This window comes from Eutrigla gurnardus (genome assembly GCF_963514095.1).
Source record: "Eutrigla gurnardus genome assembly, chromosome: 18".
Lineage (NCBI taxonomy): Eukaryota > Metazoa > Chordata > Actinopteri > Perciformes > Triglidae > Eutrigla > Eutrigla gurnardus.
In genome coordinates, this window is record NC_139929.1 from 2,300,850 (window position 1) to 2,320,508 (window position 19,659).

Consider the following 19,659-nt stretch of genomic DNA (forward strand, 5'->3'; position numbering starts at 1 on the left):
CAGCTTTTATGGGAAATTGAGTGACATACCTCCTTTCCTACCGCAGTCCTATAGATTGAAGGCCTCCCGTGATTATTTTCTGTGTTTGCTCGGAGTGATCAGCATGGCTTTGTTCTCCCGGAGATGACTGGAACCCCGGAAACAATGCCGCACGGCATCATGGGACCGCAGCGACGAGAAAACGAGCTGCGAGGATTTCCCTTTCGTGTTCGACCGCAGACGCGGTGACACATCCTCCTCCGATAGTCTGAACCCTGAATCTAACATTCACATCTGTGTGTGTGTGTGTGTGTGTGTGTGTGTGTGTGTGTGTGTGTGTGTGTGTGTGTGTGTGTGTGTGTGTGTGTGTGTGTGTGTGTGTGTGTGTGTGTGTGTGTGTGTGTGTGTTGACACTTCATCCTCGTCCCATCAGGTCATAAACCGCCAGTTTTCCCAGGATGCATTAGACCAAGGGTACCGCCTGTTAGTGATACCCTGCTGGCAGCTGTCAGTGTGTGTGTGTGTGTGTGTGTGTGTGTGTGTGTGTGTGTGTGTGTGTGTGTGTGTGTGTGTGTGTGTGTGTGTGTGTGTGTGATGATGTCAGAGTGATCTCAGACTGCGTTTCTCCATCTTTTTTGCCTCTAAACAGGAATAATAATCTCTTTATCGGAGAATTCGCTGCTGTTTTTCTTAGAAATCTGAAACGGGTGTCCCGCGGTTGTTCGTCGCCACGGCGACACCAAGAAACCAGTGGGGGGTTATCCCGGGTTAACCTGGGTTATCTGACGGCTGTGTGACTTGTCTTAAATTATATTTTATATGCCGGAGCATATTCTACATCAATTATGTGCTTCAGGGAAAAAGGCCCGTTTTATAAATAACATTGTGTTGTTTAACCCCCCCCCCCTCCTGTTTGTGTCCATAAACCCATAAAAATGAGCCTGACTGCATACCTACGTCATGAGGGGCTTTGATCAGTCGATGGACGGGGATGACTCATCCTCTTCATTTAGATTACACACTTTCGTTCTCCACGTGGCTTCTCCTCCTTTTTTCCCCTCATCAGATTGCCTCATTCTCCGTGTTTCTCTGGTGGCATCACCGCTGGCTTCCAGGGCCCATGGGCCGCATATTTAAGTGTTTTTAAACTCCCCACATACAGCCGTCACACTGCAGATGTGGGACAGGTGATCTGGTGTAAACAGGCCTTTACGTCAGCGCCCTGCAGAAACACTCAAACTGACTCCAGACCAGACTGTTTCCACTCCCGGGCCAAAGTGAATTAACAATGACAGCAGATATTTTAAAATAGACTAAAGTTTGACTGGTGAAACAGATGTTCTGGACTACATTTAGACACGGAGAGGCTATTTGCCCCTCGGCTGCTGTAATGTAAATGGATTAAGCCTTTTTATAGACGAGTTTCCTGCTGCTTTATTCTTCAACCCGTCGTCGGTGCTCAATTTTATGAATCAGGGCAGTTTTTGCAGAGCTACTGTTCAGAGTGTAAATCTATTATCCTGTTTTATGGAGCATAAAGTGTTTAAACACACACACACACACCGTACATCTCTACTAAACTTTTATTGAAATATGATACAACAAGAAATATCTCTGCAAAAATATACCCCCAATCTTCAGAAGGAAATCTGTGATTAAATAGGTTACAACAATAACAAAAAAATGGCAAATTTATAATATTAATATGGAATCATTTGTATAACATGCAGGAATATATTAGAAAGTGTATAAAAAACAAACAAAAGTATCCATAAGTGCAGACTGGCTGATGAAAGTAAACTAGCTTACAGGTGAAACAGTAAAAAAAAAAGTGACGGAATAAACACGGAAGTTCTCGTTCAGAAATGTCCGATCTTCGATTTGTGTTTACGGGTTTTGTTTTATTGTTTTGTGGCCTTCTTCGTCTTCATTGTGCTTCTTTTGGGTCGGTCGTTCTGTCCGTCGTTCTGCGGATCTCCCTGAGAACACACAACACCTCGTGTCAATATTTAGTTATTTTTACGTACATTTTTCATACGACGGCGTATTCGGGCCACTGTAGGAAAAGAAAACGAAGCAGAAAGAGAGGGATGAGCAATATTCATAGAAAAACTTTACTTTATAAAGTAGCAAATTTGCGAGTTTATAAACTATTTGCGAGTTTATTATGATGCTAACAATCAGCATTTATGCTAGCCAACTTCCCATGACGACAACGTGTGACATCACCTCGTTAAGTTCCTTAGGGTGATGATGTTGATGCTTATTGTTGCTTTTATTCATATGAGGACAAACTGTCATTTTATGGGTGTTTCTAGATCGGGGCGGTTGGGCTAAGATGCTAGCGGTAGCTTTCACTTGTTGTCATAGTAACAGCAAACATCCGGTGTTAGCAGAACCAAGCAACATGTTTACATATCGGCTAGATGTATATTTATAAAGTGTTCAGTTTTTCTCTGAATACTATCCCCCCTCTCTCGGGTCTGTTTTTTTCTCCAGTGGTTCTGATACGCCATCTTATAGTAGTGCAAAGGAGAAAGGGGGGGGGGGGAAACTCACCAGGACGGAGAACGCCCCAGAACGCCCCGAGTTCCTCTTGGGGGGCTCGGGCTTCACCTGTCGTCTTGCTCTGATCACCTGTTGGTGAAATCACACAAACAGAAGAGTTAACCTTACTAGAAGACAACTCTGTGACCCCAGCGCTTCCCTCCGCTCGGAGGCGGTTGCCATGGAGACTCACCTGTAGGGGGTTGGCTTTCATGTCGTTAGTGAGGAGGGAGAAGGAGCCCACGCGGGATTTACGCTTGTTCTTCTTCTTGTTGGCGACTTGGACCAGGTGTCTCCTGGACCTGTCGGCCTGAGGATCCACATTAAAGAACTAATTAGGATTCTGGAGAACACCCTCCAGTCCAGATGCTTGTGAACAAATAAACGTGGTTTCCGTGCATCATTTCTGCTCTTATGGATGATTCAGGATGACTAACCCCCCCTCCCTCCCCTTTAGGTCTCTGGCTCACTCTGACTCTCCCGTGACTAAGGAGAAGCGGTTTACCTGCTGGATGAGGGTGTTGGGGAAGCCTTTGACGGAGACGGACCCGGGCAGGCCGGTATGGCTCAGGTGGGTGGGACCCCGCCGCTCCAGCTGCCTCTTACGTCTGGACAAAACCTGCGAGGGTGAGACATCGGCGGCCGCAGAGGTGAGACAGCGACCTCGGCACCGCCTCTCCCTCTGCGTGGGAGGGAGTCTGATACTGAGTTGACCTCACTTCCTGTCCTCGGCCCTCGCTGTGTGAAACTCATTAAATTAGAGGCAACTGCAGAATTTCTCATTGATCTGCACTGCTATTGATCCACTCGCTTCCCTAACAAAACTTCTTGGAGAAACAACAAGGTTTCACTTTGCCAATGAGGAACTTTGTGGTTAATTTATAACGGTGCCGCGGGGCCTAGAATCCCCCAACCCCCCCTCTAAGTTATTCAAATGTGGAAATAAAAAGCATGATAAGTGCCTGCTGGAGTTTTTCCACTCTGAAAACAAAGACCACTGCGACATATTTGCCATTTATTTGCCACTTCTTGCTGTCGATCTACATTTTGATGCCTGTTCTGTACAGCATGATGCCAATATGCACATGTTCATGCAGGGATGCACACGTTGCTAGCGTGTACAAGTCACATGTGTTTCAGCTTTGTCACAATTACATGACATCACCATTCGTATCAGTGATATCATTATCTTATTATTCAGTTTGTATTGATCAACCCAACTTCCTGTAAGGACGAATGAGCTCCCTTCCTTTTCTCTCTCATCTTATTTCTTCTGTAGGACCATGACCAGACCCAGACCCACACCCAGACCCCCCCCCCCCAAGATAAATCCTGCTCTCAACTAGACAGCGGGATCTAAATGAGTCGGACTGAAAGCAGGAACCTTGAGTCGTGTGTAGGAGTGAGTTTGTAGGACGTACCAGTTCTTCGGTTAAGGGTAGCGCCCCCTGCTGCTTCTGGTCGCCAAACTGAGGAGAGAATAAGTAACAGGATCAGAATCAGGAACAGAATCAGAAACAGAATCAGAAACAGAATCAGGAACAGGATCAGAATCAGGAACAGAAACAGAATCGGGAACAGGATCAGAGTCGGGATCGGAATCAGGATCAGAAACAGGATCAGAATCAGGAACAGGGTCAGAAACAGAATCAGGAACAGAATCAGAAACAGAATCAGGAACAGAATCAGGATCAGAATCAGGATCAGGAACTGAATCAGAAACAGGATCAGGACGGAATCAGGATCAGAATCAGGATCGGAATCAGGATCAGAATCAGGAACAGAATCAGAAACAGAATCAGGAACAGAAACAGGATCAGAATCAGGATCAGGAACTGAATCAGAAACAGGATCAGGACGGAATCAGGATCAGAATCAGGATCAGAATCAGAATCAGGATCAGAATCGGCTTTATTGGCCGAGTAAACAGTTAAAACGAGGATAACAACATGAATAAAGGTAAACAGAGGAAGAGGATGTTGATATTCTATTAGTCTATCCATGCAAACAGCAGCTCCTCATTATTAACTATTAATGGATAAATAAGCATCAGTAATGGTTTTCTTTCAGTCCCTCTGTAGGAACATGGTCCACCGAGACTCTCTCCCCATCTGGCTTTCTGCTGTCGTGCACCTTGTGTGTTGACGAGCTCCATGAATTTCTCATTTACTCCTTTAATGTGTTCCATTATAAAACCCAAAGTGAACTCTATGTGGGGAAAAACTGTGTAACCACCGAAGACGGAGACACTGCATCGGTTATTAATTAGTTCCCACCACATTTGAAGCTCGCAATTGCTCCAATTATACAGCACAAAGAAGAAGAGAGAGAAAAAGCACATTTGTGGCACCAATCTGCCTCAGATGGAGCAGAATCCCTCTTTCATGTGTTTTTCACGTCTCACAGCTGTCTGACCCCTTTTGTCCAGATGAGACTGATGACTTTGGACATGAACACCAGAGAGAAATGCTGTTTGACCACAAGTTTAAAGCATAACAGCCGCTGGCCACATGAAAGAGATGGTTTGTTCCACAGAGGGGTGTGTTTCTGGTGTGGTGGCATGATGGCTGTTAAAAAAAAAAACCAAATACAATGGGACTTTGTTTCTGTAAGGACGTAAAATACATCTACATGTATATTTCCCCACAGGTCAGGGTTTAGTCCACGTCTGCTGCGTCCTGACACACTTGACCACTATTGTCGTCACAGAGTGAGCTCACATTCCAGCACAGTTACTGGCTTCCTGTAGAGACACTGACCGCAGCAGACCAGCCAGTCACTGGGCATTTCAACCTTAGAGTGAAAGTCCAAACTGTGTTACATCTGGAGACAATCACATAGAGAAGATTGCATCAACAATTCTAATAAATCCGCTGTCATTTCCATATTTTTCTATTCTCTTAAAAATGAGAAGGACGCGACGCGGCTTCCATCGCGTAAAAGTGCTCTGTGGCGGCGAGAACGCTGATCCTTCACATTCCTCTGCCTCTGGTGTGAGAGAGGCTCCGTTATTATACAGTAAACAACGTTTAAAGAGGCTCCAACAGGCTGCACTTACCAGAGTCACAACAGCGCGTAACGGTGACCTGTGCGTAATGGACACCTTTTAACGACCTGTGCGTAATGGACACCTTTTAACGACCTGTGCGTAATGGACACCTTTAACACCTCGCCAGACGCGCGCGCGTGTCTCTTACCTGTCTGTCTGCGGTCCGTCTGTCGGCACGCAGCTCCCCTTGTGTCGCCGTCGCGCTGTCGAGGGCGTGAGACAGCAGGCTCGCCTGCAGGCAGAGCGCGCACAGCCACAGAGTAAAGCCCATGATCCGGAGAGGGAGCGAGAGAGGGAGGAGTGTTCCCGGCCGCCGTCGGCTCCCTCGGCTTTATACTCTCGGCTCGGCTAATGGGGACCAGATGCGGAGAGGGGGAGACAGGGGGGAGGAGGGGGGAGGCCGTGCCATGCCCAGCTTCACGCAGACAAACAGCACACCGCAAGCCTGCGCTCCACGCCAGCCAGCGGCCTGCGGTCCTGCAGAAACATGTCAGACATCTTCGACCCCCCCCCTTTAAAAACCCAGCCCCCCTACCCATCTCACCCTACTCAAAGAGAGGACATTTTCCACTTAGGCCTGCATTCTAGAGCTGCTGCCAAAATGTGTGTGTGTAAATTAGAGAGAGCACAGAAAGAGTGGAGAGAGAGAGAGCGGAAACTTGTCAAAGCTCTGTACATAACGGATGAAATATTGGTGGTTGTGTCTTTGGAGAGAAATGCTGCGTTGTGCAGTGAATTAGTGCCTGAGCCTCCTTCCTTCCTCGGGCTTCTTCAGGTTTCAGAAATGTTAAACTGTTCAAGTCGAAGCTTCTGTTGTGTGCTGATCCAAACACTTCACTGAACCTCAGAGAATTACAGTAATTTTTCTCTCCTCGCTGGAATACACAACAACTGTCAATCCGCATTTTTCAGCTCGCAGACTCCTGTTGACTGTGGCGAAGGATTGTCAGATAATTTGGGGAATAAAACCCTGAAATGTAGTTTGTAGACTTTAAACTGTCGAGTATCTGGAATGCATGCTGAGGTGAGGGGGGGGGGGGTTATATAGCCGGCTACCTCTGTGGGAGTTTATGTGGCCTGTAAAACAGCAGACCGTGGACGCTGCATCTCCTTATGGGGCATGTTATAGAGATGAATAGGCACCCCTGTCTCCAGGTGCATTATGGGTATGGAAAGAGTGAGTGGGAGTGAGAGAGCTCACGGAGGATTGGAAAACATGCACCGCTGTGAAAACAGTGAACGTTAACTAAGATTCCTCCCCCGTCCTCCAGCGTATCAGAGATGTTTCCTCTCACTCATCAACCCTGAGGAAGGTTGTGAAAGCAGATCTGTGATGTCACTGTCCGTTTAGTGAGTCACTCTGGGTAGGAGGGACGCTTCTTCATCTTCATCCCCAGATCTCTGTTTTCTTCTTTCCAGATATGTTTGAGGTGTATGGAAGACCAATAACACCACTGTCAGGGAAAAGAGAAACTTTCTCAAAATAATGACTTAATATCTCAAAATATTGACTTATCTCAAAATAATGTCTTATCTCAAAATATTGACTTATCTCAAAATATTGGTTAGTATCTCAAAATAATGACTTAGTATCTCTAAATAATGACTTAGTACCTCAAAATAATGACTTAGTATCTCTAAATAATGACTTAGTATCTCAAAATATTGACTTATCTCAAAATAATTTCTTATTATCTTAAAATAATGTCTTATCTCAAAATATTGACTTATCATCTCAAAATATTGGTTACTATCTCAAAATAATGACTTATCATCTCAAAATATTGGTTAGTATCTCAAAATAATGACTTAGTATCTCAAAATAATGACTTAGTATCTCTAAATAATGACTTAGTATCTCAAAATAATGACTTGGTATCTCAAAATATTGGTTAGTATCTCAAAATAATGACTTAGTATCTCTAAATAATGACTTAGTATCTCTAAATAATGACTTAGGATCTCTAAATAATGACTTAGTATCTCAAAATAATGACTTAGTATCTCAAAATAATGACTTAGTATCTCTAAATAATGACTTAGTATCTCTAAATAATGACTTGGTATCTCAAAATATTGGTTAGTATCTCAAAATAATGACTTAGTATCTCTAAATAATGACTTAGGATCTCTAAATAATGACTTATTATCTCAACATAATGTCTTAGTATATCAAAACCATGAGTTAGTGAGTCATGATTCGTCCTGCTGGCCGGACGGCCGGCTGACGAAGTGAAGGATGTTTAAGGAGACAAAGAAAAGCCAAAAAGGGAAAAATGAGCCTCAAAACAGCAAAACTCTGCTTTTCTTGGCAGCTCGAGTCTACGAGTGGACGAAGTGGCTGTGCTTCAGTTTCACAGAAATCTGGTCCTCTTTCTTGTCAGACATGCTGGAATCATGTTGCCAAGGTTACGAGTTTGCATTAACCACACTGTGGCCGTGTAAAGAGACAGGAATCACAGAGAGTTATTTCATAACCCCGAACCCCTCGTACTCACTCTGCACTTTCAACTTTACAGACACTTTTTTAAAGTATCACAGAGTTCACTGTATGAAACTGTGGAGCTGATCTCAGAGCTGTCTGAGGATGATGATGGTGATGATGCTGTCTGACCAGAGACGGAGGGCAGACCGGTAATTTGTGACGCACAAACACTTGGAAGTTGTTGTTTTGTGTCTTTGTGTGTGACGGCGAGTGGAGAAGTAATTTTGTCTTCAGCAGCGTGACGAGGAGAGAAACAGGAAACGTGCGTTAGGAGACAACATCTGGATTAGGAGACGTGACTCATAAAGCGGTGGATGTTTTCGGATTATGTAATTGAAACATCGACTCCCATTTGTTAAAGGAGTCGGTTTGCCCCAAATTACAGGGACTTGTTGTCTCACTTAACTTGTTTGGTGTCTATTCATGCAAATACTTATGGTTTTATTTGATTTTATCTCTAGAAAATAATGCCTGAATAAATTTTGTGCTGCTGAACAGAAATATTTACAAAGTCCACATTGTCTCTGTTAATCTGTATAATCCACAAACCTCACTGTCAAGCTTAATTTCCATCAGAAATGAGCAGGAAACTATTAAAGGAATATGATATTCTATATCAGTTACTTTTGAATTATTTAAAGAAAACTTTGCTTTTCTCACAGTGAACGGAGAATCAACATAACTAATAATGAAATTATGAAAATGGATGCCAGGTTTAACAAAACGGAAACTATATTATTATATATTGAATTACTATCTCAAAATAATGACTTAGTATCTCAAAATAATGACTTAGTATCTCTAAATAATGACTTAGTATCTCTAAATAATGACTTAGTATCTCAACATAATGACTTAGTATCTCAACATAATGACTTAGTATCTCTAAATAATGACTTAGTATCTCAACATAATGACTTAGTATCTCTAAATAATGACTTAGTATCTCAACATAATGACTTAGTATCTCTAAATAATGACTTAGTATCTCTAAATAATGTCTTAGTATCTCTAAATAATGACTTAGTATCTCTAAATAATGTCTTAGTATCTCTAAATAATGATTTAGTATCTCTAAATAATGACTTAGTATCTCAAAATAATGACTTAGTATCTCAAAATAATGACTTAGTATCTCTACATAATGACTTAGTATCTCTAAATAATGTCTTAGTATCTCTAAATAATGATTTAGTATCTCTAAATAATGACTTAGTATCTCAAAATAATGACTTAGTATCTCTAAATAATGACTTAGTATCTCAACATGATGACTTAGTATCTCAACATAATGACTTAGTATCTCTAAATAATGTCTTAGTATCTCTAAATAATGTCTTAGTATCTCTAAATAATGACTTAGTATCTCTAAATCATGACTTAGTATCTCAACATGATGACTTAGTATCTCAACATGATGACTTAGTATCTCAACATGATGACTTATTATCTCTAAATAATGTCTTAGTATCTCTAAATAATGTCTTAGTATCTCTAAATAATGTCTTAGTATCTCTAAATAATGTCTTAGTATCTCTAAATAATGACTTAGTATCTCTAAATAATGACTTAGTATCTCAACATGATGACTTAGTATCTCAACATGATGACTTAGTATCTCAACATGATGACTTATTATCTCTAAATAATGTCTTAGTATCTCTAAATAATGACTTAGTATCTCTAAATAATGACTTAGTATCTCAACATGATGACTTAGTATCTCAACATGATGACTTAGTATCTCAACATGATGACTTATTATCTCTAAATAATGTCTTAGTATCTCAAAATAATGACTTAGTATCTCAAAATAATGACTTAGTATCTCTAAATAATGACTTAGTATCTCTAAATAATGATTTAGTATCTCTAAATAATGACTTAGTATCTCTAAATAATGACTTAGTATCTCAACATGATGACTTAGTATCTCAACATAATGACTTAGTATCTCTAAATAATGTCTTAGTATCTCTAAATAATGTCTTAGTATCTCTAAATAATGACTTAGTATCTCTAAATAATGACTTAGTATCTCAACATGATGACTTAGTATCTCAACATGATGACTTAGTATCTCAACATGATGACTTAGTATCTCAACATGATGACTTAGTATCTCTAAATAATGTCTTAGTATCTCTAAATAATGTCTTAGTATCTCAACATAATGACTTAGTATCTCTAAATAATGACTTAGTATCTCAACATAATGACTTAGTATCTCTAAATAATGACTTAGTATCTCTAAATAATGTCTTAGTATCTCTAAATAATGACTTAGTATCTACATAATGACTTAGTATCTCTAAATAATGTCTTAGTATCTCTAAATAATGACTTAGTATCTCTAAATAATGTCTTAGTATCTCTAAATAATGACTTAGTATCTCAAAATAATGACTTAGTATCTCAAAATAATGACTTAGTATCTCTAAATAATGATTTAGTAGCTCTAAATAATGACTTAGTATCTCTAAATAATGATTTAGTATCTCTAAATAATGACTTAGTATCTCTAAATAATGACTTAGTATCTCAACATGATGACTTAGTATCTCAACATGATGACTTATTATCTCTAAATAATGTCTTAGTATCTCTAAATAATGACTTAGTATCTCTAAATAATGACTTAGTATCTCAACATGATGACTTAGTATCTCAAAATAATGACTTAGTATCTCTAAATAATGATTTAGTATCTCTAAATAATGACTTAGTATCTCTAAATAATGACTTAGTATCTCAACATGATGACTTAGTATCTCAACATGATGACTTAGTATCTCAACATAATGACTTAGTATCTCTAAATAATGACTTAGTATCTCAACATAATGACTTAGTATCTCTAAATAATGACTTAGTATCTCAACATAATGACTTAGTATCTCTAAATAATGACTTAGTATCTCTAAATACTGTGTGTGTGTGTCATGTAGACACCCCCCCTCTCCCCTTCACCCCTGGACAGGCTCATAGGTCTGATTACCGATCGATACTCTACAGCACATTGTGCTCATGTCCTCTCAGCGGCTGCTCTGGTAACAGCTTTGTGGAAAGGTGGAGAGAGAAAACCTCGGAGGAAGCCAAGGACGATAGCTGCAGCTCCGCTGCAATTTTGTTGTGTGTCACTGAACAAAGAGGGATTATCGTCTCGCCTCTTACATTCGTCCTCGGCTCGTTTGACTCAAAGTGAGTCTTAAATACATCATCAGCTACTGACAATGTTTGTCTTTAATGTCACTGAATGAGGAAAGAGACACTTTCACACACAACCATCATCACTTTAGACTCCAGGAAGAGAAAACCATCAGTTTGGAATCAAGTAAATCACAAGTAGCCGGGCTCGGGGGGAACCTGACAAACACAAATATGTTTTAAAAAAGTGAGATAACATGATGACTGACTGGTAAACAGTAGCTTTTTATAATGAGCCTTCAGTTCTGGGGGTAAATTCAGTTGATTGGCAGAAAGAAAAACATGGCTGTCAAACTCCTGTTGCTGCTGTAGATCAGTGTGTCTGTCTGTCTTTCTGTGTGTGTGTGTGTGTGTGTGTGTGTGTGTGTGTGTGTGTGTGTGTGTGTGTGATGTAATCAGTGTCCAAATGAGGACAGCAAAGCTCTCAGAGAATCATTTCTATTATTATTTTAATAAAATGTTGTCATACTATATGATATATATATATATATATATATATGGAAGCGATGATATAAGTCTAATTAAATCTGAGCCACCGCTTCATTCAGCTGGAATACTAAACGCGACATCACGGGAGACTGTCAGACGTAGTGCAGGTCGAGCCCTCTCACTATCTCTCATTTATCTCTCTCTCTCTCTCTCTCTCTCTCTCTCTCTCTCTGGTTACCATGGCAGCAAGGAGTTGGATTCAAACAATGCCACTGAGGTTTGAAGCCTTTTTTTGATGAGGAGAGGAGGCCGACCGTATCTGAGACAAGGTGTGGACAGACTCACCGTAATTTATATATATATATATATATATATATATATATATATATATATATATATATATATATATATATATGCTTCATAACCAGTGAGCAGTCTATTGTTATTGAGTGATTATCCATATTCATAAAAAAACACTGATCACATTCATAAAGATCAGTGTTTTTTAATCCCTCTGGTTGTATTCAGATGCAGATCGGGATTTAAATGATCTTTTCTTAATTGATGAAGGTGTGGGATGAGACTCTGAAATTAGACTATTTGACTATGAAGAGGCCTTTAAACTGATTGGGTGTCTTCTTTGTCCCCCGTCATTGTCTTTGTGCTGAAGTGAGGACTTTGTCATTCTGTCGTTCAGGAGGACATGGTGGTATTTCTGGCGTAGTTGATAGTCTGGTCAGTATTGGAACAGCCCTCTCATCTGAGGGCTCATACCGGCGGTAAGTGTTGCTTAATCTGGGTGGCTAGAGCAAAACACAAAAACACCTCTCTTTTTTTGTAAACTTGGCCGGAGGAAACTCTTGGCGAAGCGAGCTGGGAAGTGGCTCGGCTGGCAAACGTACTCCCACTGAGTCCACATTTGTGAAATAAACAGAGGGAAAAAGGAGGGGGAGTTCTAACAGGAAAGGCTTCTGCGCTGCGTGACGAATATAGTCTGGAAGGAGATCGAGCAGACTGTCAATATGTTGTGGTTTCTAAACATGGAGAGGGGGGAGATTCAGCTGCTGGACTGAGAGGAACGTGTGGAGTGCTAAAACTGTTGCAGGAAAACAATGAATGTACATTTATGTTTCTAATTAATATACACAACGCGTGACAACGCCTCGTTAAGGTCGATGTTGATGCTTATTTTGTTTTTATTCATATGACGCCAAATTGTCATCTTATGGGTGTTTATTGATCGGGGCGGTTGGGCTAAGATGCTAGCACTTGTTGTCATAGCAACGGCAAACATCCGGTACCAAGCAACTTCTTTATTTGCTTTTTTTTGTTGGAATATTGCCCACCTCTCTCAGCTCCATTTTTTTGGATTTTTTTTTAAATTTCCTACAGTGATCCTGAGACAGTAGCCATGTCTGACCTCCGGCTGTCTGATTTTTTTTTTTTTTAATGCAAATCCGTCCTAATGAACATCTGGTCTGAGGCATTTTGCAGCACCTGAGCGAAACAGTCCTTGTATAAGCGTGACGGGAAGGTGAAGCAGTTGTTTTCCATTACGTGTGTGTGTGTGTGTGTGTGTGTGTGTGTGTGTGTGTGTGTGTGTGTGTGTGTGTGTGTGTGTGTGTGTGTGTGTGTGTGTGTGATTTTTCCTCAGCTCCTGCTTTCACTCATTAACCCAAACCCAGAGGACAATCAGCTCTTGTTTATTAGCTGTAACGGGGGAAAATGGCTGCGTGGCTTCCTCCCAGCCTCCCCGGGGAATATTATATATAATATAACATTCATCAAATGTAAAGAAAAAAATTATAAAAATCCATCCATTTATTTATCAAACGTAACATAATAAATGATATAAAACCAATTAGATTCCCTATTTCCTTCCCCTTCTCCGGTGAGTAACAATACACTGACTCACGGTGTTTTTGCTTTGTTTCCAACAACTGGGACGGCACTTACCGGCAATTAGTCACGCTGAGTGGGCCGAGGCTTCACCTCCGTCTCATCGAAAATCACAAAGAAAACATACGTTTGGAAAAAAGGGAAATGAACAGCAGCGAGCGGAGCTCATCACTGGAATCAGTCAAATAGACGGGGAGGATTTAACACACACATAATTGTTGGGATTAAAAAAACAGGAGCTTTAAATCCAAAATCAATACGAGCTCAGCCCCTTCTAACCCTTCTGACAGCGAGTACAATACGTGTGTTTTATCAATTATTTCCCGTTGATTGAGAAACAACTGTTGTTAAACATCTGCCATGTTTTTGCCTTTTAGGGCAGCACGAGCGTGAAGCTGGGGATTCTGGGATTCCCTGAATTTGTTATTTTCTGACTTTCTGAGCAAACATGAAAGTCAATTTGCAAGTATGCAATGGATTATGGGATACTTAAAGAGACACAGAGGATAAAAACAGTGTAAGACGATCCCCCTCCTGAGAAGCAGCAGTGTTACCAGGTCTCTGCATGGTGGTCAGTACAGGTCCTGGATCAGTGAAGACCTACTGAACGTTTGAGGGTCTCAGGTGCAAAACACCTGTCTTCTTATGTGACACACCTGCTGCCTGCCAAAGCATAATTACATACAATGCATTAAATAATAATAATAATAATAATAATAATAATAAGAGATTATTGTTTATTATTACAGGAAGATGATCTCTGAACATATTTACGAAAAATGATAAATCCTCTCTTGTAGGAATCACCATATTTTGGATAACAACCCCAAACATGTCTATCTTTGTTTATTCATTTTAACATTAAAGACATAACACAGGACTCACAGACATTAAAGACATAATTACAAGCAAACCAAAAAGAAACACATCTATATCCATACATAGACTGGTCCTATCCACTACTCCCACCTCCCATCAGGTTTTGACTCTATAACATAAGTTTGACTAGTTTTACTCTTTTGTTTCAACCTGTCCATCATATTTCTCAGAATAAGTCTGGTCCATGCTTCTCGAGGGTTTTGTCCCCTTCGTATAAAAATGTGTATCTTTGAAGCACAAGTCAGGAGATATTTCAGGATGTGGGTTTGTTTTTCTGGTCATTGTAGCAAAAATCATGGGGATTATGACCATAATTCTTAAACCACGTGGGAGGTTTCATTGTGGAGCACCCCTGGTGGCCGAGCGCCGCTCACTGCCTTGTCATTACCTCGTCCTCTTTGCTCACTATTGTCCTCCCGCGTCGGATTACGGGAACAAAACTGTCGCCTTTCCAGAAGACGTCCGTGAACCAACTCTTTACCGGCTTGCTGACGTACACGGTCGTGATTCATCGGCCGCTTCTGTGTGGTTGTTTTTTTTTGAAGACATTGACATTTGGTTTGAGGGACGAGATCATATAGTGATGCAGCGAAGCATCAGAGGAAGAAAAGGGAACCTCAAATGCCAACAGCTGTAATCTACCACGGCGTATCAGGGCCACTGTAGGGAAAAAACACCGGAGCCGAGAGAGGGGGGCGATATTCAGAGAAAAAAAGGCAACTTTTACAGCTAACTTCATTTATTTCTCTAATTAATCAATACATCACAGCGGCTACATGTGCCGATGTTATGATTGCCGAGAGAGGGCGGAAATATCCTGACAAATTTGCCACTTTATAAATATATATAGCCGATACAAACAAAGTTTCTTGGTTCCACTAACAGTGGATGTTTGCCGTTGCCATGACAACAAGTGAAAGCTACCGCTAGCATCTTAGCCCAACCGCCCCGATCAATGAACACTCATAAGATGACAATTTGTCCTCATATAAGAAGCAACAATAAGCATCAACATCATCACCCTAAGGACCTTAGCGAGGCGTTTTATTTGATTTTTCCCCCTACAGTGGCCCTGATACGCCGTTGTAGTAATCTGCCTCCAGCATGGTACTCAGATGGTCGGACCACAATGCTTTGCTCTCCTTAGTCCCTCTAAATATATTCCCACCACTTTAGCAATCAGGCCTCGCAGGCGAAGCTCGGAGGAAATCTCACCTCCCCGCCTCGTGTTGAGGCGTCGCCCCTCTGACCTGCTGATTGCATTTTCACACGCCGTGCATGAATATTCCCTCTGTTCTGGAGCCTGATGGGATTATTAAAGTGCGCCTACTTGTGTGTGTAGCGAGCCGGATTCAACCCAGAAGACGGACATGTGAACCACACGCTGTACATGAAGCCTTTTAGGGGGGGGGGGGGGGGGGGGGGAAAGTTGGATGGTTAAGCCACAAAATGTTAAGATATGATACTTTGTATTAAATGCTGTGTCATACAAGTGACTCAGCAGAACATAAAGCTCCCAGCACTACTGGTGCATGAAGCCTTTAATGAGCTTTACTCCGACATGTATGTGAGCAGAAATGTGCTTGTGACCAGCTGACGTAAAAAAGCCTAAAATGACCCGGAGACCCACAACAGAGGACTGGGATTGTACTGGGATCGGACTGGGAGTGTTCATAGCACCCCCCCTCCACTTAGTCCACCTGATTAATTAAAGTCCACATTGTGGTTTTGTTGGCGTGTTACTTCGGCACTCGCAGACACAAAGCGATAATAAAACAGCAGTTTAACAGACGAACAGACGTGTTGGGTTTAGATCTGAATCTCGGAGCGATGAGCAGCGAACCGGAAGAATAAACTCTCTCCGGTTTAAACGTGCACCACTGAACATGTTGGCTCAAGTTAAAGACTTGAATAATCGCCCCTCTGTGACCTCACAATAACTGACTTCACTTTAGGCTGATCATGGTTACTACATTGATTTACTGGAGGAAGAGAGATTTTATTTTTTATTATCATTATAATGATAATAAATGATAATCATTATTAGTGTATTTCCATATCATTTTATTTATTATCTATATTATTGTCATGTAATTTTTTTAAGTATTTTGAATTATTATTATTATTATTAGGAGGGAGAGAGAGCAAACGTTACAATGAGGAGTGATGCATTGGTGTTTGTGTTGCATTTAAAGTGTGATGTGAATCAGAAACCTGAGATTACAGAGACGTGCCGGTTTAAAGTGGATCAAGGGTGTGAGACGAGTTCCCAAAGTCCACGGTGACTCACGGAGGCGTTTCAGTGTATTCGGGGTCTGATTATTATTATATAATATATGACTTGGCAAACTTTTCCCAGCAGTCTCATGCTGCAAAGTGCCGCCTTAAACTAAAGAATAAAGAGAGAATCAGTCCACCTTGATTTATAATCCCCGCAAAGTAGCCTATTATTGCAATTTATCTTTTTTTAAAGTGAGCCGGTCCTGCAGCCCAGAAAGAGATTCTGTTTCTCTTTTCTTTTTTTTGTAATGCACCACTGTCAGCATTTTCCCAGAAGGCCGTGCAATAATAAAGAGCACAAACAGCCTGGTTTTCCCATCAGCTCTGCCAGACCACAACGGATGGATGGATGGATGGATGGATGGATGGATGGATGAGTGGATGGATGGATGGATGGATGGATGGATGAGTGGATGGATGAGTGGATGGATGATGGATGGATGGATGGATGAGTGGATGGATGGATGGATGGATGGATGGATGAGTGGATGGATGAGTGGATGGATGATGGATGGATGGATGGATGGATAATGGATGAATGGATGGATGGATGAGTGGATGGATGGATGGATGGATGGATGGATGGATGGATGGATGGATGGATGGATGGATGAAGGGATGGATGGATGGATGGATGGATGGATGAGTGGATGGATGATGGATGGATGATGGATGGATGGAGTATGGATGGATGGATGGATGGATGAGTGGATGAGTGGATGGATGGATGGATGGATGGATGGATGATGGATGATGGATGGATGGATGGATGGATGGATGATTGGATGAGTGGATGAATGGATGGATGAGTGAATGGATGATCGATGGATGGATGGATGGATGGACAGATGGATGCAGATTGAACTTGTTAGACGGAGACGTGAGAACCTGAGAGACGATGCTGATTCATCAGGATGTTTTCTCCCTCCGAGGTTAATTACGCTGTGACTGGCTTTGTGAATGGAGCCAGTCCTCCTCCTCCTCCTCCTCCTCCTCCTCCTCCTCCTCCAGGAGCAGCGGTGCCAAATCGGGAGTGCAGGGTGTTTGATGTGCCTGCAGGGGAAAGAATGGATCTCAGATAAAAAGAAAAATCAGCTGCAGGGAGACTCAACTATCTCTGATTTCCAATCTGCAGATCTCTCTCTCTCTCTCTCTCTCTCCCTCTCCCCCTCCCTCCCTCCACGAATACAGGAAGAATGAAGGTTGGGTGCCAATCCCTTACCTCGCTCGCCGTGCGCCCCTCCCCTCCCCCTCCCTCCCTCCTCTGTGTAATACAAACCTCGTGATCACCCATTCAGCGGTGCCTGCCTGCGTCTGGCTGCTTCAGGGGGGAACAAGAAGCCCGGAGTAGTCGAAGGGGGAGCCGGGAAAGTGTCCGGGAGACAGACAGGGCGACAGAAAGACAGACAGGTGTCGCCGGAAGTTTACGCACCCCTGTTTTGGTGTTGATCATTATCTGGAAAACCGCGAGAGAGAGACTGTAGCTGGCGGTCAACCGGCACCCGCTGATCCCGTGTAAGTGATCCTCCTCCTCCGACATCAACTCACTGGATCAGGTGAATGTTAGCGCGATGTGATGGTGAACGTCAGCTGGCTGCTGCTGCTGCTGCAGACGGGCGCGACTTGGAGAGGCTCGGTTGCGCGCTAGCACGCGCCTGGCGGATGTGTGTGTGTGTGTGCGTGCACGTTTCCTGCGAAATGTCTCTGATCACCTTCGTCGGCGTGTCGGTCAGTGTGCGCGGAGGGATCTCACCCAGATGCGGCAGTCTGCGTGAACAAACGCCCGTTTAAAAGGAGGAAAGTGCGCGTGTTGCAGCTGGTGGATCCGATCAGGTGGATCCGATCAGGTGGATCCGATCAGGTGGACTCGCCTGGGCGGAGAAAGTCTAGCAGCAGTGAGTCATCTTGTCTGGTAGGGACACCGGTTGCAGAGACTGTTTGTATCGTGTTTGTTTAGTTACAGAGGAATGCTGCGCTCCGCAGTGATGAGCGTCACCTGTTGACAACAGCAGCGGGTTGTGTGTTGGGAAGCTCTCACTTCCCCACATCCTGCACGGACCCGTCTGCTGGTCTCAGCTCTCCATTCAGGGAACCACAATCATCACAAACACACTCTCTCTCACGTGCACGGTGACGTAGAGGAGGTTTCAATTAGCTTTATTTATTTTTAACACCTCGGGTCACTGTGTGTGTGTGTGTGTGTGTGTGTGTGTGTGTGTGTGTGTGTGTGTGTGTGTGTTCACAGATCAGCTGCAGCTTCTCACCTTGTCAGTCTCTCTCTCTCTCTCTCTCTCTCTCTCTCTCTCTCTCTCTCTCTCTCTCTCTCTCTCTCTCTCTGGTAATTGGCCAGGTAGTGATGGATGTGACACAGCAGGTAGATGTCAAATGATCGACGGGCTCGTCTTCACTCTGAGGCCTCCGATGAGAATTGGAATGGGGCCCCACTTATATCTGACAGTCCCTGCTGTCAGATATAAGTGTGTGTGTGTGTGTGTGTGTGTGTGTGTGTGTGTGTGTGTGTGTGTGTGTGTGTGTGTGTGTTTGTACCAATTGTGCCAACAAAGCCTGCATGCAACAAAGGTTTGCAGGGAAGTAGTACCACCAGTGTCCACCAGGTGTGCACTCCTGCGATATTTACGAGTTGAGGTTCACGATTTATCTAATAACCACTTGGAGACGTGAATATAAATGCTAGTTTGCACTTTTTTTTTTTTTTTAAGTAGTGATGTCACTGCATGTTAGCTATTGTATTTGAATTGCTTTAAAGGCGATATCTGCACGATGTGCAGATTTTCTTCGAAGCCAATTATGAAGCTCTTCCCTTAAAGTTTCTGTTGTATTAATCCTCCTAACATACCGATAGCAATAAATACATTAATACATCTGACGTATTTAAAAAAAAAAT

General features: G+C 42.3%; 2 protein-coding genes across 5 annotated transcripts in view; one reads left to right on the top strand and one right to left on the bottom strand.

Moving 5' to 3' along the window:
• Window positions 1–1,544: 1,544 nt before the first annotated feature.
• Window positions 1,545–5,915, bottom strand: LOC311028752 (uncharacterized protein). The gene is made up of 6 exons (XM_084033508.1): window positions 5,724–5,915; window positions 3,948–3,995; window positions 3,032–3,145; window positions 2,720–2,836; window positions 2,539–2,616; window positions 1,545–1,958 (listed from the first exon to the last, which is right to left on the bottom strand). Exons 1-6 carry the CDS (start codon window positions 5,844–5,846, stop codon window positions 1,881–1,883), a joined length of 558 nt encoding a protein of 185 aa, XP_083889634.1. The 5' UTR covers window positions 5,847–5,915; the 3' UTR covers window positions 1,545–1,880.
• A 12,172-nt stretch (window positions 5,916–18,087) lies between these two features.
• myripb (myosin VIIA and Rab interacting protein b) overlaps window positions 18,088–19,659 on the top strand; it is a 72,692-nt gene continuing 71,120 nt past the window's right edge. For all 4 annotated transcript variants that reach the window (XM_084033852.1, XM_084033853.1, XM_084033854.1 and 1 more), the window contains exon 1: window positions 18,088–18,269. The gene's annotated coding sequence lies outside the window, so the exon portion shown is untranslated. The remainder of the gene's footprint in view (window positions 18,270–19,659) is intronic.